Source organism: Fukomys damarensis, unplaced genomic scaffold (genome assembly GCF_012274545.1).
Source record: "Fukomys damarensis isolate Sample0158 unplaced genomic scaffold, DMR_v1.0_HiC HiC_scaffold_11, whole genome shotgun sequence".
In the NCBI taxonomy this organism is placed as follows: Eukaryota; Metazoa; Chordata; class Mammalia; order Rodentia; family Bathyergidae; genus Fukomys; species Fukomys damarensis.
Genome location: NW_022900923.1, coordinates 43,386,635 through 43,408,790, shown reverse-complemented (window position 1 = coordinate 43,408,790; position 22,156 = coordinate 43,386,635). Strand labels below are relative to the sequence as shown.

General features: G+C 56.8%; 1 protein-coding gene across 27 annotated transcripts in view; it reads right to left on the bottom strand.

Annotated features, from left to right (window-relative positions):
- Positions 1 to 762: 762 nt before the first annotated feature.
- The window catches only part of Nfasc (neurofascin), a 109,253-nt gene continuing 87,859 nt past the window's right edge, over positions 763 to 22,156 (bottom strand). For 13 of the 27 annotated variants that reach the window (XM_033762184.1, XM_033762191.1, XM_010613037.2 and 10 more), the window contains 7 exons: positions 21,585 to 21,599; positions 16,039 to 16,263; positions 13,174 to 13,290; positions 11,803 to 11,955; positions 5,717 to 5,848; positions 3,946 to 4,015; positions 763 to 1,184 (listed from right to left, as the gene is read on the bottom strand). In XM_033762184.1, the coding sequence (XP_033618075.1) occupies positions 953 to 1,184; positions 3,946 to 4,015; positions 5,717 to 5,848; positions 11,803 to 11,955; positions 13,174 to 13,290; positions 16,039 to 16,263; positions 21,585 to 21,599 (944 nt within the window). In that variant the 3' untranslated portion in view covers positions 763 to 952. The remainder of the gene's footprint in view (positions 1,185 to 3,945; positions 4,016 to 5,716; positions 5,849 to 11,802; positions 11,956 to 13,173; positions 13,291 to 16,038; positions 16,264 to 21,584; positions 21,600 to 22,156) is intronic. The other 14 variants (XM_033762197.1, XM_033762203.1, XM_033762206.1 and 11 more) reach the window with 5 other exon arrangements.

Sequence of the window (22,156 nt, the reverse complement as noted above, 5' to 3'; positions counted from 1 at the left end):
CGCTTCTCTCCAGCGGTGTGAAGCTTCGGAGAGACCAGGCCTCTGACTTCCTCTGACGGCGGTCCAGTCACCGCAGTTGAAGTCCTGCCTGTCAGGACCTGCTGCGTTCCCCACCTTCGCCCTCGGAATCGGTGCGGCTCATTCTTGGACTCTCCAGAGGCAGGGGCAGGGCGAGAGCGAGGAGCAAGAGGTCAACTTGCCAACCAAACCCGAGAGAGGCAAGGAGGCCTGCCCGTCCTCTCCCTGCCCCAAATACTGTCACTTTCCAGAAAGAAGCCAAGCCCAGCTCAGCAGCCGACTGGGCAGAGGCCGATGGGGTGGGAGCAAGGGCAGGCACGTGGCGAGAAAGGCATTTGGAAACTTGTTGGCCCGGTGGCGGCATGAATACTACTGCTTTTCTTTGCCTTGTTTTGGGTCATTCCTGCGGGAGAAGCCATCCAGTCTTGCTTTTCCAGGGACACTTTTTAAAAAACAGAAAGAAAGAGAATGGAGACGCTGGGTCTGGAGGGAAAGATGCACAAAGAAAAGAATGGAGACAAGAAGAAGTACGGTAACCAGCAGAGACGTGAGCACGCGTGAGCGTAAAAAAAAAAAACTTGATTTTGATTAATATAGAGAAACAAGACTTTGCCTGACTGATAATAAAACTGATAAATGACATTTGAATTACTTGTAGCAGTAATTTATTACATAAAATATCTTTTATTTGACATGCGATTAGTTGCTGGAAGCATCACTCAATCTGACTAGTTTAAATCTCCCGTACCAGCGGCACACGGCGGGCGGGGCACGTGGGGGCTGGGTGGCTGCTGGTCCTCACGGCGGGGCAGACCCAGCGGCAGGTGCCCTTGTCCCTGAAGGCGGTGGCGGCTTTGCGGTAGGTCTGCGGCAGCTTCGTCTCCCCTCTCCCTCCTCCCACTTGCGAAGTAGCGGCTGTGCCTGGTGGGCTCTGTTAGGCCAGAGAGTAGATGGCATTGACGGGCGAAGTGGCCTCTGAGCTCTCGTTGCCCTCGGTCTCCTCCTTGTCCTTTTTCACCGTGTACTGGCCGATGAAGGAGCCGTCTTCGTTGAACTGCCCCTCCCCGCCTTCACCGTAGTCCACCAGGCTGTCGTCGCTCTCCTGCTGCTTGATGGTGCCGTCCAGAGATGTCTGGCTGCCTTGCAGGGGCTTGTTGTCCTCGTCACTGGTCAGAGAGAGACAGAATCAGGGCCCGCTTGCCCTGCCTGGCTGACTTCTCACCACACACAGGCCCTGTGCAGCACAGAGGACACGGGCCCGGGGCGGGGGCACCGCGTTTCATGCCCTAACGCAGCAACCTCCACAGAGGGAAATCCCAGACCCAGGGGGACAGACGTCTCCCTGAGGTGCAGCGCCCACCTCTGGACTCCTGCTCTGGGGTCCCTTACAGAACACAGGGCCACTGTGCAGCGGGAGCAGCAGAGGTCGGCCCACTCCACGAGAGGCAAGCCACAGCTCGTGAGACCACGTGGGATGGCAGGAGTCAGGATGGGGCCTGTGTCACCTCGTGGCCATAGCCTGTCCAAGGTGGGCCTTGACGCCCTGTGCCTCTGTAAAGGTTGAAGAAAACAGACCTCTCCCCCTCTTCACTTCCCTGGCTCACGGTCGCTCTCCTCGGACCTGTAGTTTAACCGCAAACAGCTGCTAGCACTTGGGACCTAGCAAGTGGGGTGGAGGCCAGCACACTTGAGAAAACAACAGCCAGGCCTGGAGGACCCCACCAGCCCCCTCTGGGGGAGAGCTGCTGGACGCTGCTGCCCAGCCTGGAGATGTGCTGTGCTCCCGAGGACACAAAGGCCCCAATCCTTCCCCTGCTGGGAAACTCTCTCTGCCCTTTGGGCTCCCAGGGGGACCAGGTACTGCGGGCTGCGCTGCAGAGGTGAGACGGCCGGCACCCAGGCAGAGGCACTGTAGGCCAGCAGGGGGAACTGAGGCCTGCCAGGCGGACCACAGCGACGCCATGTGGTCTGAGCGTGCAGAGGACCCCTCCCCAGCTCCCCCAGTCTCAGTGGCTCCTGGGTGTGGCAAAAATACCCAGCTAAGCTGCCATCACAGCAGGCAGCATTTTCTCACAGCAGCGTTGGGCAGATAGCTGTTGGGGAGGCCCTGTGTGAGCGAGGCCCTGTGTGAGCGAGCCTTAGGAGACGGAAGCCACCAGCCTGCTGCCCCATGCTGAGTGAGTGCGGCCCATTAGTGTGGCCCCGTCGGCTCCTCTCATAGCAGTGCTCACTCAGGAGGACAGTGGCAGAGGCCAGCAGGTCTCCAGCCTGCTCTGAGTTTGAGCTGGAAGTGGAAATCTCATTGCCAGACCCCTCAGCCTACCTGCAAGCCTTTTTTCTACATGTACCTTTCCAGGGCCCTCTGCCCACTGCAGTCACAAGGGCTGTGTTATACGATTTGCAGAACGCAGCCACAGGACAGAGATACTGAACAGCAGGGGAGAGGACTTTAGTGTGCTTGGCTCTTAGGTCTGGAAGAAACCTTGCCCGGGGAGGCTCGGACGAAAGGGTGGCCCTGGTGTAGTCACCTGTCAGCTCGGCCTCCCAGAAACCTTGCAGGTGCGGGAAGACAGACACAGGACAGAGCGGCACAGCCCCATCGAAAGCTGCACCTCCAAATGGAGTAACGGTGGGCCAGCTCCCCTTGCTCCCAGGAAGCTTAGTTCTCCCTCCTCCTTACTCATTTAGGCTTTGCCAGCTAGGAACTCCTGGATGCATGAATTGGGGGTTGAGACAGATGCTGTGTGTGTGTGTGTGTGCACGCCGGTGAGCGCCTCAGTGGGGCAGGGACGGTGCTTTTGTTTAACAGTTTCGTGGTCTGGGTAAGGGCTGTGCACGAGGTGGAAGCTTCTCCCAGTGCAGGTTGCTGGCCCTGTCCTCACCCCTCTTCTCTGGCTGCACGAGGGCCTGGGGAGAGAAAGGTCCATGGCCTTTGGAACTGAAGGCCAGGGAGTGGCTCTCAGCCTGCCGAGGAACTGGGCCTGCTAGGTTGCTGAGGGCAGCCAAGGAAGAGGGAGGGGCCCCTCGGGTGGCCCTCTGGGGAGGCTCATGGGGATGTTGGGACTAGAAGGATGGTTGTGGTCCAAAAGCAGCCAGACGGGCTCCTGGGTGGGCAGGATGGCAGAAGCCCAGAAAGGAATAGGAGAGGTCAGAGGAGGATAGGGTAGGAACTGGGCCTGGGTAGTAACTGGGGAGGGGTGGGGAGGGCGGGCTCTGCCCAGACATTTCCTCCCACCGCACTTGGTCTGGAATGAGACTCCATGAGCCATCCTGTGTTGTTCCTAAGCTCAGAATACACCTGCCCTCCAGTGAGCAGTTGATAGTGTTAAACCAAGATGCAAAGGGCCATCCAGATCTGAGTGGGGGCACAGGCAGAGACAAGAGCTGTAACTGGCAGTCAGCCCGTCCTTTCCAGTTCTGCCGCTGGGTCACTGTGGTGGGCATGGCAGTTTGGGCAAACGGCTTCTCAGCGTGGCCTCAGCCCTCTCATCTAGGTCATGGGTGCTTCTCCAAAGCCTGTTCTAGCTGAAGGTCCAGAGATACTGCCAGGTTCTTGAGGAAAGGCCCTAGAACCCACATTTCCTTTCACTCCTGGAGGCTTTGGACAATAGCCTGTCTGGGTCACTGTCTTTGGGGCTGGGTGTGAGGTCCAGGCAGGGAGGAGTCTGGAGCGGAGCTCAGCTTGCCGTGAAAAGGTGGAAGGGTACACACAGGCGCTCAGGACATCTGAGCTGTGCACGTGACCAAAGCTGTGTTGGAGAGCAGCTCACCCGGCACGATCAGGATGCAGCCTCTCGGAGCACAAGCCCCCTGCTCTGAGGGAGAGGCACAGGTGACAACCCAGGGGCGAGGACATGGGTGCAGAGAGGCCTTGCGGCCAGGTTGAGCTACTCTGAGGTGAGGGGCCCGGGGGTGTGTGCCACATACCTGTAGTCAAAGGAGCCGTCCTCTTCCTTGGGGTCTTCCGGGCCCAGGGGAACATCCTTCTTTTCTCGAACTTGGTCATTAAGAGAGGCAGACACAGACAGGATGATTAAGAAGCAGGCTCCTCTCCCAGGGGCTCTGCTGGGTACAGCGCCAGAAGACACTGCCCTGGGCCAATGGCCAATGAGCGAGAGCCACCATCGTGCCCACCTTGTTCCTGCCTCCTGAGCTCAGTCAGTCGTCGGGTTGTCCTGCCCCTTCCTCCTCTCCGCTGGCTTCTCCCTACTGAGAAACCGAATCTCCTCTTCCCCAGCTCCCCGTCACTTCCTCCCAGAAAGTCTTCCCAAGGGAGTGAAGGGAAGGCATGCCTTCCCTTGCCAAAGGCAAATACTCTACTGTTCGCCCTCTGTTGTTCTGCTTGGTCTTAAATTATGTGTGCATATTTCTTACGTTCAGAACAGAACACTGGTTCTTTCCTCAAGAGTAGAAGCTTTCTGCAAAGCTCCTGGCAGCCTGCCCCGTTCAGGGAGGATGCTCTTACACCTAAGGGCTGGCGTGGTCTCCCATCAGTCCTCCCTCGCTGGCTGCTCTTCTCCTGAACTCCCCAGGTGTGCACCGGCTATGGGTGTGCCGTGTTGTGCCTCTGAGCAGCTGCAACGTGGGGGAGGGACACCTTTCACCTGGCATACACCAGGCACCTGGGCAGGGGACGCTTGATGTGTTCTTTTTTGAAGAACAAGGCTGGATAATCACTCCTACTTTAAGCAAGGGAAGCCGAGGCCTTAAGAGGTGAAGAACAGTCACATCACTAATTAGTAGACTAGAGAAGCCTGGAGTCCGGGCCCTGTGGCTCCTGGGGAAAACTAAGTGGAAGAAAACACCAGCGGCAAGGAACTGCAGATAGTTCTCTGCCTTTCTGTCTTAGGTAGAAGCATCCCTTCAAGACCCCAGGGTCTGTGGGTGCTTGGCAGGGGGAAGGAAGTAAGAAAGGATCCCCTCTCCTTCCATCGTGTTTGTGCTGAGGTTGGGCCTGTTCTGGAGGAGGAGGCATCTGGGCAGCATGCAGAGCGCCTGGTGACGGGGCTCTGGGGGAGGGAGCCATTTCATTCTGCGGTCCAGCAAGCTGGTCGCTTGCAGGGTCATTCATTACCCTGTCTCCTGTCACCCCACCCACCCAGCACCGACAGATGGCTCTCTTGCCCATTTGGAAAACAATATCTTCAGAAACAAGAATGACAGAGGTCCTTGTCTTTGACCTTGGTTTGTCTGGGCTGGAGGATCTTGGGAGAGCAGAAGAGAGGTGTTTCTGCAGAAATTTAGGGAAGCCCAATGCCCTGTAAGGGCCATGAGGAGCCAGTGTGACGACCTCTCCATTCAGGTCCCTCTGCGGGCCGTCTCTGCAGCCGCTCTCACGGGTGTGATGTTCTGTCTAGACCCCTCTGTTCCCCATCCTCTCTGACATGGTCAGAGAAGACACTTCTCTTCCTTACTCCTTCCCTAGGACACAGGATTCTAATGCGATCTGGACTAAAAAAAGCCAATTCACCAAGCAGATGGGTGGTGAGTCAAGGGCAGAGAAGGTCGTTCTCAGCAGGAGCCACACTTCCCTCCATCCCCTCTGGAGCTGCCTGGACCAAGCTGTCTGCCCACGCTGGACCAGCGTAATTAACCAAGTGCTCGCTGGCAGCTCCCAGATGTGCCGGGCAGGCAAGAGGACCGTGGTTCCAAGCCTCCAGCTCCGGCTGGGTACCTGGCGGTTCACGGGCAGGCTCACCTGGGTATTTGCCACCTCGACTCCTCTTGATGAAGCAGACGATGAGCAGGATGAGCACCAGGAGGGCGATGGCGCACATGAGCCCGATGAACCAGCCCTGGGTGGCGATGTCCGCCTGGTTGTTGGTGTACGCTGGGGGGAGGAGGGTGGGAAGCAAACCCGTGAGCAGCGGTACGGGAGAAGGTGAGGCGGAGGAGAGGGGAGGAGCGCAGCTATGGCACCTGGATCTTCTGCTGGAGCCCAACTCCACCGCCTGACAGCGCTCTGCCCCAAACTGCCTCACACAGCGACCAAAAGGAAACGGTTAAAAGAGCCAAGGTCAAAAGGTCAGAAAACAGGCAAAGGAAAGGGGTGCAGGAAGCAGCAGAGGGCCAGACAGCTCGTGTGGGCACGGAAGTTCGCTGAGATTGAGGAACAGCATCCTTGCAAACCACAGCGCTGGGCACAGCAGAGCGGGGGCAGAGGGAGGGCCGGGCTCCTCCACCTGACCCAGCCCGGAGCAGCGCCAGGACACCCTGCAGGTCTACGCAGGCACAGGGGGCGACCCTGCTGACCAGCGACCAGCATGGACCCACAGCCATCCAGGCCTTGGCAGTGGATCCTGGGCGGGGGAGGTCTAGGGCGGCCTGTGCCTTCTCACACCTCTGCAGTGGACTATGCACTCTGGCGGTGAGGCGCCCCGTCTGCCTGGAGCCCTGGGTCTCCCGATGGTGACCCCGATGGCCCAGGGACTGCATTCGGGCTGCCGGGACACCAGGGTGAGGAGGGGACGACCGAGCAACGCAGCACAGGCAAAGCAGCCCTGGAGCCTGCTGGCCCTGAGCGGCTGTGGGAGGGCCCGTGACAGTGGGCCAGGGGGTGGGGACCCCAGCGTCCTCATCCCATGCCATTTTATGGGCAGGGAGCTGGTTCACCCCCATCCTGTCCTTCCCGGGGGCAGACATGGTGAAGACCCACACGTGCACTTCCTGCCCGGCCCCAGGTGGCAAAGCAGTTGAGTGCCTAAGAACACGGCCTGTGGTTACCTGACCTCCTCAAGCTGCGGAGGGAAACCCATCCCTGCTCCTGTCTGGCAACCCACTCCCCGCACAGCCGTGCACGACCCAATCACTTCCTGCTTCCGCCGCCCAGAGCTTGTCATGGCTGCTGAAGAAAGCTTGACCTCCCTCATTCTGACGTGTCAGGCTGTGACACCTGGCCCTGGCCACCTCCCTAGTTTTCCATCCCACCTTCTGCTTATCCTTCTCCATGATCCAGCCACACTGGCCACTTTCATTTCTGCCCCAGGGTCTTTGCACTTGCTGCTGCTCTTGTTTCTGCATTTCTTTGCATTTGCTGTCTTGGAAGGCCCCCCAAAAGCCTTTCCTGCACCTTCCCAGCTTAAGCAAAGGCCCTGTCACCCACCGCCTACCCAGCCACCCTTGATCCAAGAGGTCGAATTCATCTTGCTCACAGCACTTACAACCATTTGATAGAGTTCCACAACTACTGATTTAGACTTATCAGCATCTCCACTGCCCAGGCCCTGCTGTGCGTACTTCCCCACACGTGACCTGCTTCAGTCCTCACACAGGCCCACGACGAAGGGGTTTGTTTTTGCTCTTATTTTCGGGGATGAGGAGACTGAGGCACAGAGAGGCTAAGTGACTTTCACTTAGCCTCACAGAGCAAGTAGGTGGCAGAGCGGGGATGTGGCTGCAGGCCATGTGGCTCAGTCTGTGCTCCTCACTGCCCAGACTCCAGAGCCCCCAGAAGGTGAGCTGAGCTCGGGTCGGGTCTGGTGCAGCCGCCTGCTGCCGGTGCTCTAGCCAGCCCTGCAGCTGCCCACCCAGCACGCCAGGCTCTGTGCTGCTCGGACCCCTCCCCTCCACTGTCCTCGATGCTCTGGAGACCCGGCCACTCTTGGCCCCGCTGCGGTCCCGCCTGTGCTGGAAGGAGGGCTCTGCCTCCTTCCCTGTGAGCTGGGCTGGATGCTTTTCTGGGTCTCTCACTCCCCTAAGGACCTCTGGACTCTCCAGTACGGTGCGCTTCTTCCTCTCTGCTGTCTCCTGAACGCACGGAGATTTCTTGTGGTTTTTTAGACGCAAATCCTCATGGCACAGCCCGCACCTCTGAGCTGCAGCTCATGCTCTGCCCAGTCCAGGCAGATGCCTTTACCTCCCTCACCTCCAGTTCCCTCTCTGCCGCAGCAGACTGACTTCAAGCCTCTCCACCCAGTGCCTCTGCTCTGACCACCCAGAGCTCTCCGGAAGCCGCCTCTGCACCCTGGCTCCGGCACAGCGCTCCCGCCGAACTGTTCACCTTTATCGTCCCTGCACCCCACTCCACAGCTGTGGGCCCAGCGCTGCCGCCTGCTGGCTCTCTGCTTGGATTCAGAGCATGCACTTCCTGTTTCCTTCTGTGGCTCTCCCAGCCTTGGGGCTCTGCCAGTGGCCTTGCTGCTCTCCCTGTTTTTAAGGGCTGCTGTCGCTCCCTCCAAAGCATCTTGCCTCAGTGCTGCGATCTAGGAGGGTCCTCACCTCTTGCGTCCTGGAGCTTACAGACACGGCGAGACATGTTACGTTATGCTGTTCCTAGCCTCCTGGGGCAGATCACCAACTTGTTCTTTTTCCTGCCCCACTGGGCTCGGCTACTCAGCCTGGACGTCAACTGGGTACTTCTCCCACCCCATCTGAGCCCCCTGGACTGTTGTCCTTCCCGTTCACCACCTACCCACGTTCTCCCTGCTCGCTGTTTCCCATCGCTCCAGCTCACACCACCTCTGGACTCTGACTTCACTCTTGAATATTTCACATAAATGTAACTGAGTTGCTCTGTCTCCCAGGTCCTGGTTAGTTGAGAACAGCGGGTCTTTCTGAGGCTCCTAGCACTTGGTATGGTTCTGGTCACACAGCAAGTAGTCGGGACCAGTTTCATCTCGGTGTAATGTGGTTATCCTGGGACGCAGCTGCTGCGGGTTTTCCAGATGCCGGCTCGGGGTCACAGGGATCGGCTCCTGGCTTGTCCAGCACGACACCGGGGCACTGGGTGGGGGAATTACATCCTCTGTGTGTGGACAGTGGTGTCTAAGGTGCACAGAGAAGTGTCCCCACCGCCGCTCCTGGGGCTTCATCCGATGTTCTCCACAGCAGTCCCTTTCTTTTGCCAGACAGTCATGGATTCCCTGGGAAATGACTACATGAGAAACTTAGGAGGCAGAAGTCACAGTACCGGGTAAAGTTCCAGTGCGCCTTCTTCCGTCCTTACTGAAACTGCCTGTGAAGCTTGGACACAGATGGCTGTTCAAGGGCAAGTGGGCTCTGGGGGATGGTGGGCTCAGGCACGTCTCACAAAGCTGACGACATTCAGGAGACGATCATCTCACTTACACGGCGGCCCTGCAGCCCCTCCCTGGAGAAAGGCATCTTAGCGAGGCTCCAAGGCGGGTGCATCGCCCACCAGTGCCCCCCTCAACCGATCTGCTAAGTTGGTTTCCAGACTCCTAGTGGCCCCATGTGATCCGCACTCAGACCAGGTGCGCTTTCCCTCCCTTCACCAGATGGAAGCAGCAGGAGCCGGAATGGCATCCCGGCACTAGACCCCGGCCTGGCACTGGACTCAGGCCTGACAGCCTCTTGCACCGGACTAGGAGCCTTGGCATGCAAGCCTCCTCCACACAGCCTGCAGCGGCGGTGCCCCTGGACTCCTGGGTCAAACAGGGAGGAATCTGGCTCGCCCACAGAAGACAGGCCGGCCACCCAAAGTCAGCAGAGCTACATTCTAGAAGTAGAAACAGAGTAGCCATCGTGAGAGAAGCCCATCTTTGCACACACCGCCTTGTCCACTCTCGATTAAGCTCCCTATAAATCCCCCACCCCTATCTTGCCCTATCCAGTCAAACCTCCTGCCCTCCTGAGGTCTGAGCTGGCCGCTGCCCCATTGGTTGCTAGTCCACCACCAGCATCCCGCAGGTGCTGCCCAAGCCCAGCCTACAGGCCCTTGGGAAGAGCAGGTGGCCTCACAGCCCAGGTTACGCATCTGTAGCTCCTCAGGGCTCCCTGCCTCCAAAAGCTTCCCAATGGGCTCTTTCCTGTGAGGCTGGGGGAGCTGTGAGCACCCCCGGTGGTTTCCTTTCATTTCTGAACCTCTGCAGCTGCATCTCAGACTGAAGTGAAGGCCTGTGGTTGCCTAAATGACCGCTGGCTGGGCCCAGAGAGGCCTTCATGAAATGCGGGTCTCGGGACTGTGCAGACTTGGCTCTGCAGTCCACCCCCAGGAAACAGTGTTCAGTCTTGGAGGACTTGGACACTCGTCCACAGGTGCGTACATACTTCAGAAAATCCAAATAGTTTCTTTCCCCGCGTGGTATGTGCGTAGTAACTTCCAGTCAGCCTGGGAGGGAGGTGACGATATGAACCCAGAGCCAGCAACGTCAGCCTGTCTTCTCCTGCCCGTGTGGGGAGGAGTCTGGGAGGGCTTCTCTGTGCTGTGTGCCTCCGTTTCTCTGAAGGCAGGTGATCAGGATGAGCTTCTGCAGACCAGCCCAGCAAAAGAGAAATGAGTTCTGAAACCCAACTGAGAGGCAAATCTCAGTCACTGTTACTTTCTTCTTCCTGCCTGCTCAACACCTATGAGCAGATGAGAATATCCTTGGGGGGCAGAGAGACACCTTTCTCCCTGGCTCTCTCCTTAACTTTTCCCCACAGCCGCAGGGCTGACACATGGAGAGGCGGAACTCTGACAGGAGGCTGAATTGGCCTTTCAGGATTCCTGAGGATAGACCCCTACCCTCACCTGTATCAACTTTGGTTCCTGCCTCTGTGCCGCACACAGGTTTATTAACAAAGCAAAACTAAAATATGCATGGTGAGCAAGAGCTAAGGACCCCAACTGGGTCAGAGTCCAGCCACCTGCTCCGCTCGGTCTGCTGTCCCCATGCCTGGCTGCCCTGTAGCAGGCGGCCTGGCTGGGCATGAGCAGGCTGTCAGACTCCGAGCCTTGATGGCACGGAAATCGGCAGGACAGGCGGGGGTTCAGGGAGGAGTCGGGGTGGGGTGAGGAGTGGTACAGATGGGATGACTCCCAGGATGCCAGGATCAGCCTTGTCAGGCCAGCCGCAGGAGGAGTAATGAATATGCAAGCCAACGTTCAGAAATTCATATAAATCACTGGTTTCCCCCTCTTTCTATCCCATGTGTCTAATAACCTGCATCTGATTAGGACGTCCCTAGAGGCAGGGACCAATCCTGCTCTTAATCTCTTTTCCCTCCCCTCCCCCCTAGCCCCAGGCCTTAGCGTACAGCCTACTTGGCTGTTCCCCTGGCCAATTTTAAAGCTATACCATGGAGATAAGCAAGAGTCCATACAGCATCCGGAATGCCCAGCAGCAGCAAGATTTCCCAACCTCGTCTCCTCTTTTGAGCCCCACACAGCCTGTTCATTTGACACAAGGAAAAGGTTACTCCATCCACAACAAAAGCCTCTATAAAGCCAGAACGTCTTCCTGTCTCCAAGCCCAACAAAATGTCAGCTTTTAGACCAGACAAACTTGAATTTTGGGACAAAATTCAAATCAAAATAAAGCCCTCAACAAGTTGTGCCGCTTACTGGGTGTTTTCGAAATCAGATGATGGTGACAAGGCGGTAACCAATGTCCTTGCCCCTTGTCTGGTTCTTGGATCAAGACCCCAGGATGGCCCTGTCCCCAGCTCCACATGCGGAAGGGAGACCCTGAATGCAGCGGGGCAGGCTGCTCAACTGTGCAGCAGCCCTGACCCACACACAGTGAGAGTTCGGAGTTTGCACGGACACCAAGCTCTTTGTTTCAGGCATAGCAGGGGACGGAGGCTTCCCGTTCTCATTATACCATCCTTTGTCTCCTCTGATCCCTGCTTAGCCCACCGGCTTGGGATCCTCGGGATCAGCTGGCTCTGCACTGTGCATGCACACCTGGCTGCCCTGGCTCTCTAGGGGCCTCAGACACGCCATGCAAGGTGGGAATGGAGTGATGAGTCTTCTTTCCCAGGAGAAGAGGCAAGCAGGAAGCTGGGAATGATGATGAGATGCCCCATGCTTGCAGGGGATGGCCAGGCCAGGTCCCCTCTCACCTGTACTGGTCATAAAGGTGATGACGGTACTGCTGATGCCCTCGTTGTCCCGGGGATAAATCCGCAAGGTGTATGTCATCCCGGGATAGAGGTCTGTCAGCTGTACAGGCTGGGCCTGAGCCTTAACAGGGACAGTTTTTTTTGTATTGTTGCCTGGGGAACAGAAATCTCTGTCAGGCTAGAGCCAGGCACCAGGAGTTGAAGAGACAGTGCTCAGGTTCCTGTCAGAGGCGCAGAAAGGGTGGGAAAGGGGTGCGGGGACCATGGGCCCAGTCTGCAGTACAGACCAGGAGGCTACTAGGCAGTTCCCCATGCTGGCCCATGCAATGATAACTCTCATACGATCTCCCTTCCGCTGAGGACATTGTTTCCTGAAGTTCTTTCTCACTAGTCTTGGCACTAAACACACATGACCTACTTCCTCAAACTCTCAGTAAGTCAACCAAAGCGTGGGCATCCCGGAAGTGATTCGCTCCCCATGTGGGGTCTTCCTGCCAAGGGTAAGACAGCCAGCTACCATCCCTCATGATGACTGCAGATGAGACAGGACTCAACTCCCTGGCTCTCACTCCTGCTTTTATCTCTCATTTCTGGCCCAATGGCAAAGCCTCATAGCCAGAAAAGTGTGTGTGTGCCTGTGTCTGGGCTGTGAGAAGCTAAAAAATCTGAACCAAACTAGGGATTCCAGATCCTGTGGACATGAGCTCCCCCTCCAGCCATGAAGTACTCAGCGCTGGCTTAGAATTTCCTAAGGGGTCTTCAAGTGGGCTAGCTCAGGTGGATTTTGGCTCCATTGCTCAGAGTACATGCCAGAGAGGTCAACAGGGTGGGTTCCACTTCAGAGGAGCAGGGGCCTCTGCTCACAGGAGGTCCTGACCACACTCGGCAGTGTAACCAATCTGTCTTTGGTCCCAATATCTGGTAAAGTGTGAATGGCTCAGCTCAAGCCACCAGCTCTTTGGGACAAATGGCTCCGGTTGTCTCTCACTCTGGCCCATCTGTGAACTGGCCCAGCCCATCCAGTAGAGGCATCAGGATACATGAAGCTGGAGTTGGGAGATATTACCAAGGGGAGCTTTGGCTCATTTGGCGGCCATTCAGAACTCTCATCCGGGCAGGAAACAGACAAAAGCATCTTGTTCCACAGGTCCTCAAAACACATGCAACTCGATGGCTTCACTAATGGCCTCAAAGCCCTTTCCTTCTCCTCGAGCCTGCTCCTCCCACCTCTGCAGCCTGACCACACATCAATCTCATTAAACTATAATTAAGCCAGGCTAGAAGGCCTCCCTGAGCCTGGGGGAGCACACAGGATCCCTGTAAAGGCCTCTACTGTTCCCCGCCGCCGCCACCCCGCAGAGCAATGCTTACTGTCGATGTACTCAACCACAAAGTCAGTTCCGGGCCCGAAGTTGTGCTTCCACGTGATGTTGGCCCATTTACTGTTGGGGAACACCGTGACGTTCCATATGAACTGCTCATCAGGGGCTGGGGGATGGGTCAGAAAGGTGTTAGTGAGGAGGGGGCAGCGTGGGTGACACGGAGAAGGCACACACACACACACACACACACAGAGCCAGGAAAGGGCAGTCAGAAATGGCTGTGCACAGGGTCTGACAGAACTCCAAGCTGCAGCCTGGGTGGCCAGGCCAGAGGTCACCATCCAGGGACTTGCAAGAGCAGTCAGGAGGACAGGTATGTGGAGGACAGCTGGAAACTGTCCCTGTGTCTGCATGGGCCAGGGCAGGGATGCAAGAATGGGTTTGGATCCGTGCCCTTCGAAGCTTTAACCGGGGCTTGTTTCCTTATTGGATCCTTTATCATAGATCTGAACTGTGCGAGGAAATGGTTAGTGAAAGGTCCTGTGGTCGGGAGGCTGACAGAGGGGAGATGTGGAAGTTCTACTGGGAGGAGAAATGCTGTCTTTAGAGGCCAAGCAAACAGGGCTGGGGGTACAGCTCAGTGGGAGAGCACTTGTCTACTATGTGGGTTTGACTGCTCCTGGGTTTGATCCCTAGCACCACTGAAAAAGATCAAGTCCGAATTGTGACAAGACACGCAGGAAGAACAGGACCAGATGGAGGGAAATGCTTCCAGGCTCCAGTGTGTACACAATGACCTCAGATGTTCTATAATGAGTGGGGACCTAAAACCTCAGGGCTCCAGGTACATGAAGACAGTGTGAACCCTTCCTGTTACAAGCACTGTCCGAAACCATAGCCTGTGTCCTGGAGGATGGCGCTAAGCTTCCAATTTAATCATGTTTTTCCAAGAGTCCCAGCAGTCTGATTAACCCATTTTCCTGCAAAGATTTAATAGGAGAGGGCTAGCATGAGACCTCATATTTCAAAGACTTTAAAAGTGTGGCTCCTATATATTTTATTAGCATGAAGGGGAATTGTCACCAATTCACTTGTCAAAAATAAATGAACAGAGTACATTGACAATGCATTCATTATCTACTTTTTTTTTTTGGTACCAGGGATAGAACTCTGGACCTTGCACTTTCCAGACAGGGGGCGGCACCACTGAGCTAAATCCCAGCCCTATGCATTATCTACTTGACATGCCACTGAGCCTGCTCTGCTGGGGGACAAGGACAACAGATTTCTCGTTTTCACTTCAAAGTGTCTTTTCTGCTACAACCAAGTTAGATGCTGCTTGCCCCAGGTGAACACGAAGCCTCATCTCTGATGCTTCCACTGGGCTGGTTGTTTCAATCCCACCCAGCCCCTGGAATTTCACAGCTCTTGCTAATGGGAACGAAAGATGATGATTAGCCATGAGTTGGGGACCTGAGTTTCTTCCTCCTTAACTCTGGACCCTATAAACTAGCTAGATAATTTATTTTTAAGCAGTTTGGCTCCCAAGGTAATACTGACCCAAATCTGGCTGCCTTAAAGGGAAGTACTTTCAGAAAAGGACAGACAGTGGGAAAGAAACCACAGTGATTTAGAGGTGGGCATCAGAAGAAAGCATCACCATACAGAAAGATCAAGGCGACAGCCAGCAAAGGACTTTCCTGGAAAGTTCGAAAGGAAGGACAACAAAACGAGTGATCAGTAACTATAAAAAGAAAAAGGGCAGATGAGGGGAAATTCCACTGACTCCAGGCATCTAAGAAGTAGGGCGTAGCCCTGAAATCTAAAAAATTTAGACACTTGGAAGGGAAAAAAGCCCACATCACCCTCTGAAAGATAAATTATGACACATTTTGTTCTAAGATGTAAGGCATGGTGAAGATGAAAATTCATTTAAAAAGTTCTGGGTTGGCAGCGCTATGCTGCCGGGTCCAGGGGAGTGGGGTACCTAGCAATATCCCCAAGCTCTCGGTGAGATCAGCCCGGCCCTCTGCAGGTCTCAGACGTGGCGGGAACGTGAAGTGAGGGTCATATGCCAGCCCCATGGGGCAACAAGGCCGATCTTTCCAGAAACAAGTAAGACTCCTTTTCCCCATTCGTGGAGCTTTTCTGCGAACTCGAAGTTCTCTCAGGACACAGCACCGCCTCACTGTGGTCCCAGAGAACCCCCGCCGCCAAGTCACTGCTGACTGCAGCCTCTAACACTGCAGAAAGCTCCTCCTCAGCCAGCTCTTCCCCAAGTGCATGCTGTTTAAATCCTAGACACTGCAGCTCTAAAGCAGCTCGGTGTTTTCAGAGTTGAGGCGCAGGTCAGCCGCGATCACCCCTTCTCTTACTAGCCGCAGAGGGAGTGACTTGTTCTTTTTTGTAACTTTGAGAAGCTCTCTCAGTTGCCCTGAATTTGTGACCCTCCCTCTCAGTCTCCCCAGTAGCTGGAATCACAGGCACACGCCACCGTGCCCAGCCTGCCTTTTGAAAAGGAAAGTGGAAGAGTTCCTCAGGGAAGAGGAACAAGAAAGGAGTGGGGCTTTCAGGGACAGGGCTGCTTATCCTGAGGGCAGGAATGGAGCCGAGCCCAGAGCTCGCTCAGACGGCTGCAGCGCGCTTCCTCCCCGCCCCGAGTGCTCAGCGCTGCACGCTTGGAGGCACCCATCTGGGACCGGGGTCCTGCTGGAGAACCGTGTTCCAGCGCAGGCATCGGAGGCTGGGTGAGGGGTGCAGACTGGAGAACCCCGGGGCCCTCGCCACTGGACAGAGTTTGTGAATAACACAGAAGAAGGTGCTGACAGACAGCCCCGCGGACCCCACCTCCCTGCTGGGAAGTCTGGGGCTCTTCTCCCAGGGGATGGGGGGCAGGGCAGCTGGTTCGCAATACCGGATTCCTGCATCTTACTCCTGGTGGTGGCGGGAGGACTCTCCGTGGTGGTGGTGGTGGTGGCGGCGGCGGTGGTTGTAGTAGTTGTGGCGACGGTGGTGGTGGCGATGGTGGTAGGTGCGGCAGTTGGGATGGTGGGGACTGTTGTGGCTTCGGTGGTGGCAGGGGCAGTGGCGTCAGTGCTGCTCACAGCACCCTCGGTAGTCAGGGGCAACGTGGGTGGAGCTGGGAGGGAAATGTGAAACAGCCGAGTCCCCGGTTTGGCTGTGCCCGGCCTGCACACTCGGCCCCCGCGTGCAAGGCAGGCAGGCAGCCCAGGAGGAGAGGGCACCGGAAACGAGCCTCCCCAGCAATCACGAACAGAGGCGGAGAGGGACCACAGCCAAGGCAGACGCCACCATGGGAAAGAAGAGACCACGGCCGCCCGCAGCTCGCTCCTTCCCATGGTCGGCGCGGTCAAAGCACCCGCATGCACGCAGCCGAGGACAGGGTGGCCCACGCGAATCACTCGGACCCCAGGGACGGCAGGGAGTCCCAGCAAGTCCACGGGCGCGGGCCCCACAGCACCAGCTGGGTCCAGCCCCAGAGCCCGGCCTGGAGGACCCCCCCACCCCAGCTTCACCCAGCGTCACTTTTGTCCGCTTTCTCTGCCAGTCACCCGGCCAGTGACACGGAGAGAACAGTTCCCATCCGGGTGGTGGTCCCGTGGGCGCCCTGCTCTCCCGTCCTGCAGTTGCCCCGTTCCTCCCCGACCTCGGGTACCTGCCTTTCTCTGGGAAGTCTGAGGTCAAGGCACCCCAAGTCCAAGCTGTCTGCGTTACAGCCCGGCAGAGGGGCACGTGTGGCTGGTACTCAGTGACGCCGCTGCGCCGCTGCGAGTGGGCCACGTGCTGGGCATCTTTTCTGCCTCGACTGTCACCAGAGGCGCAGGGCAGGTCAGACCTGGGCTCTTTGCTCATAGCACCATTTTCCACCTCCAGCTACTCTCTGAGGCCAGCCATTCCCGGAGCTGTGTACATGTGACTACCTTTGCACAGGAACCCTTTCCTTCTCCAGAAGGCACACGGACACTGACAAAAGACTGCTCTACCCTTATTCTCCAGTTCAGTATCTGCTGGAGCTAAGAATGGTGAAGAATGGTGGGATAACTCAGAGGGAGGCAGAGCTACCTCTCCTCCTTGCATTCTATCTCCAGTGATCTAACCAGTACTAACGTTACTGGAACAGTAAGTAGTCAAGAACTTCCGAAATAAACAGGCAACACTAACTGCTAGGGAGTTGTCACATCTCACCCTGTCTCAAATCTCCAGAGGTTCAGGATAAAAAAAAAAAAAATCCCGTGTTCCTCCCTATGCCTATAGTAAGAGGTTAGGCCAGAGGGAATCCAGAGAGAGAGAGAAAGAGAGAGAGAGTTGTCAGAGAGCTTTCCACAGGGAGAATGAAGTGATCCTAGGCGTTTTAACCAGAGCCTAACCAACAGAAGCCCTTTCATTTTCCTGGGGTCCCGCCCTTCTCTACTGGGGACATCAGAAGTCCCGCAGAGGGGGGTGGCACTGACTGGCCCACACATTCCAGAGATTACTGGGCATCCAGAGATTGCTGGGCAAGTTCAAACCAACAAAGCCAAAGTATTTCCCAAGCCCCAGACAATTCTTAGACCTCAAGAAGGCCGTGGTGGGGTCCCTGCCTCTCCCAAACTTCATATTTAGTCCCAAGATGGCCCAGGCCTGGCACGGATGCTCAGTTCCGGGCACACTAAGCATGAGGGGATGCACACATCCCATCGCCAAGGCGCTCGCGTGCATGTCCCTCTCACCCCAGAAGCTGTAGGAACCTGCACGGTGAAGGTCAGCTCCCCAGGCTTGGTCCATGCTGCACCATGGCCCTGTGCACCCAGGACTCCCCCGCTGTTCAGAGCTACTGGGGGGACCAGAAGCTTCTGTCTGTCCACCTGGGCAGGATGGCTCCAACCGGGTCCTGGCAGCAGTGCATTTCTAATCATTCCTGGCAGGTGGAATGCTCGCTGGGCCCTTCCCACCACTGTCTGGAGGCATCATTAGGAATCACTCCTGATAACTGGAATCACCCTAAATGTGGGGCTCAGGCCCTGGGCTTCCTTTCTCTCATTTCCAGCGCCTGTACATCCCTAGCCCCCGAATCCAAGTCGATGGGCCCCAAAGCTTCACACACTCTCACACCGCCCTTGGCCCACACCCGAGCACTCCCGAGCACATCCACATTCCCACGCTCCCGCGGGGACCAGGCACTCCCCAGAGACATGGAGAGGGACTGGATGCATGTGATGAACCTACAGCACGAAAAGCCCTCTGTGTCGGCTCGCCACACAAGCCACCCGGTACCACCCCCATGGCCAAGTGTCGGGTAACAGCGCACTGAGGGGCAGTGTCAGTACTTTGCAATGATAAGTGGGTTTGGGGTTGCGATGTGGGCCTTGGGCTCTAAAGGTTTGCCCTCTCTGAGGTAGAGTGTGTTCCTTGCTTGGCAAGGCCAATCAGCGACAAGGAAGAAATGCAACTCCAGATCACCTGTGCCCACTGCACATGGCCACTTCTGCCAAGATGCGGGAAGAAAGCCGTTCTTTCTTTTTTTATTTTTGGTACTGGGGATCGAACTTGGGTCCTTGCGCTTGTGAGGCAGGCCACCGAACCACTGAGCTACATCCCTGGCCCCAAAAGCCGTTCTTTCTTTTTTTATTTTTGGTACTGGGGATCGAACTTGGGTCCTTGCGCTTGTGAGGCAGGCCACCGAACCACTGAGCTACATCCCTGGCCCCAAAAGCCGTTCTTTCTGGCGATGGCTGCAGAGCTACAATGGCACAGCAGGAGGGGAGCGAGGAAAGGAGTCCCCTCAGGCAGCCTCCCAGGCTGCTCACCATTAGTCCCTGTGCAGGAGGCAGCTGCAGCCAGCTGAGGTCACAGCTGGTGAATTAATGTGCCCTCTGACCCAGGGTGGGCAGGGGCACCGAGATGGGAGGGCAGTGACAAGAAGCAAAGGCTGAGAGAAAGCAAGCAGGGTCAGCAGTGTGAGCTGTCAGGACACACAGGCAAAGGGAGACAAGCCTTCCCCAGGGAAAGCCACCCCTGGCTTGGGTCCAAGAGCATGGAGATCACTTGAACCCCCAAGCTGAGCAGTGGGATGAAAAAGTCAGCGATGCCCCGAGGGGACCTTGTATGTCCCTGGGCTCAGTGTCATTTCCAGCCACAGTGGGACCTCTGGGCATGGAAATAACACTGGTCAGTGCTCAGCGGACCCCGCCAGCCTGGCAACTGAGAAGACGGAGCAGGGATGGGCTTTACTTGTATCGGGGGCAACCAGAGCTTGAGGCACAGGGCCCTGCAGGCACCGCCAGCCCCATGGAAGGCCCCACTGGAAGGCACCCCAGCCTTGGCCATTCTCTACCACAGCTTCGGGGAACACTGTGTGGGAGATGAGAAACTGTGGGGAGATGGCAGGCCTCCTTCCGTTCTGTCCCCAAAACTTGCCCTGAAGCTGAGCACCCATCAGGAGCCCCTCAACCAATGGTGGATCTGAGCTTTGTCAAAGGCGGGGATGAAGCTTCCAGACATTCCAAGCGGAATGCTCAGTCCAAAAACCTCCACATGGCGTGCCATCCACCCTGGGCAAATCACAGCTTGTCAGACAGATGGACAGCAATCGGAACAGACTGTGGATACAGGTGGAAGTGAGGGATTATCTTCGCTGGGAAGACAGGGACACATCAGGCTGGGGAAAGGGCCCAGGTCTGGAAAGGATGAGTGGGAAGGGAGTGGTGGGCTAGACGCCGGGCTCACGTCAGGAACATACAACCTGAGCTCCACTGCTTGGCACCTACAGACGCTGCAGAAGGCTCTTACATGCACAAAGCCCGCATCTGATGTAATCAGAACATATCCGTTCCAAAAAAGTGCAATCTGCCTCAACCGCCTTGGCACATGGAAGCTGGAGCCTTGCACACCTGACTGATGGACAGACCTTGAGCTTGTTCTGCGTAACGTGATGAGTCTGGATCTTTTCTAAGTGGAAGCAGGAAGTGGAGTGTTTGGGATGACACCCCTCACCCTGCTCACAACTGCCACTCCTGGGAGGGCAGCGCAGGCTGGCACAGATGCCCACTGACCGAGGCAGACTCCCTGTTGCTGAGCCCATCTGTCTCGGTCCCAGGATACCAGAATGGGACCTGGACAGGGAGCTGCCTGACCAATGAGCTTTGGGGTGCCTTGCCTGGTGCCCTCCCGGGTCTCCCCTTGGGCTGCCCTGAGCACCTGCTGTAACAGTCACAGGCCAGACTCATGTCCTTGAACGAGAAATCAGGGGAACCCCCAGCACAGAGAGGATTACTCTCTCCCCGGTCCCCTGGCCCTGGCCAACTTTTTGGGCTTGTGGCAGAGGCGTGCAGACCTGTGAGGGGTCCCTGGGCTCCAGCTGGCCTGGATTACGGGGAGCAGAGGGGATGGGAAGGACTGTACGAGAGAAAGACGAGGGCTGCTCGCCACCCACAGACCTGGCAGACATATGCAAACTCAGGGAAGCAGGTGCGCAACAGAAATAGAATCAACCTAGGCAGGGCGGGAGACGAAGGAGCGAAGGTGGGCAGGAAACCCAAGCCAGGCCAGGCAGCATCCTTTCCCTACACCTGGTGCTCAGCTTGCCCCTGCCTGAAGCTTACTTAGGGAGGCACTGGCGAGGCCTTGTTCATAGCCCCTGTGCTGCCAGGGAGCCCTGGTTTCACTTCCCACCTGAAACAATTTAGCTCAGGCCAGACCATGAAAGAAACCCAGCATTTCCTGCCTAGATTCCCTAGACTGGGGACAAGGTTTCTGCGGTGACCAGTGCTTTGATGGGCCTGAAACCCACAGCTAAAGGACTCAAGCAGGAACACGGCAAGCAGGTCAGTTCCTAAGCCGGAAGCTGCCTGCCCAGACCCTCTGCTGTAGCTCTACCACCCAGACCGAGAGTAGAGACTGCGTAATGCTAAGACTGAGGAACTGCGGGGCAGGGGACCCTCTTCCCGCAGTGGCCCCTAGACTCCAGGTTCTGGGTCTAAACAATGGCACACGTGCTTGTTCTCACTGGCGAGCCCATGGCAGCTGGCAGACTGGCACTGGGGCCCCCGTGCAGCATGCACAGCCAGCATGCACACAGCCTGATCACCCTTTCAGGGTGTGGTGGCCTGACCCAAGAGCCAGTTGCCCCTGCTCCCTTCTAGGGCCAGCTCTGTGCTCTGAGCTGGCAAGCCCAGGAGGACACACTGCTCACCGGAAGTAACCACGCAGCCTCAGAGAAAGCTGCAGCACCAGAAAGCAGGCCAGGAGTCCAGGGGGCCCCTTGTAATCCACACTCCTCCGGAGTGACAGGGGCCAGCGTGCTTGCTCTCTAGACCATTCTGTCAGGTCTGGCTTCCCCACCAGTGAAAGGATGAGTCTGGAAAATGCTTTTGGCCGAAGCCTCTCCCTCCTGCTCCGCCCTGGCTGGTCTCCACCGTGCTGCCCCATGCCATGCCCGTTACCTCTGCGGTTGTACGGTACCTGCGGTTGGAGTAGCTTCAGACACAGCACCCAAGATGACCAGAGAGAGGGAGGGAGGTTGAGAGAAGGAAGAGAAAACAGAGCAGAGATGAAACCACAGGACAAGCAAGCAGAAAAGGCACTCAGAGTGCTGGTCAACCCTACGGGAGTCAGGCAGTCACCTACCTTTCCACTGGGTCTTGGGGACCTTTCTAATATACCCTGTGTCTACCCAAGTTCAAGGAGTGGTCACCTAAGAGGAAGCCGCAGAGACCGTCCACGCAGAATGCTGGTCTCCATTCTTCTCCCAAAGGCGGCCCGCCCGCCCTGGCAGGGTTACCCTCCAGGACGCCAGGAGCGAAGTGTGCAAGGTGCAGGTGGTAGAGGATAACCAGCCAGGGGCAGCTCCTGCGCCTTTGCTGGAAGGTGCTGAATGGCACGGGAGCAGGCAGGTGAGGGACCACATTCGGCTGGCAACCCCTGCCCTGCATTCCACGTCAGTCTTGCCAAGCACGAGGACTGACCTCTTGCATTTCCTACCAGTTGTTCTTCATGAAATTTAGAAGCCAAGTGTAGACAGAGAGACCTAAAAC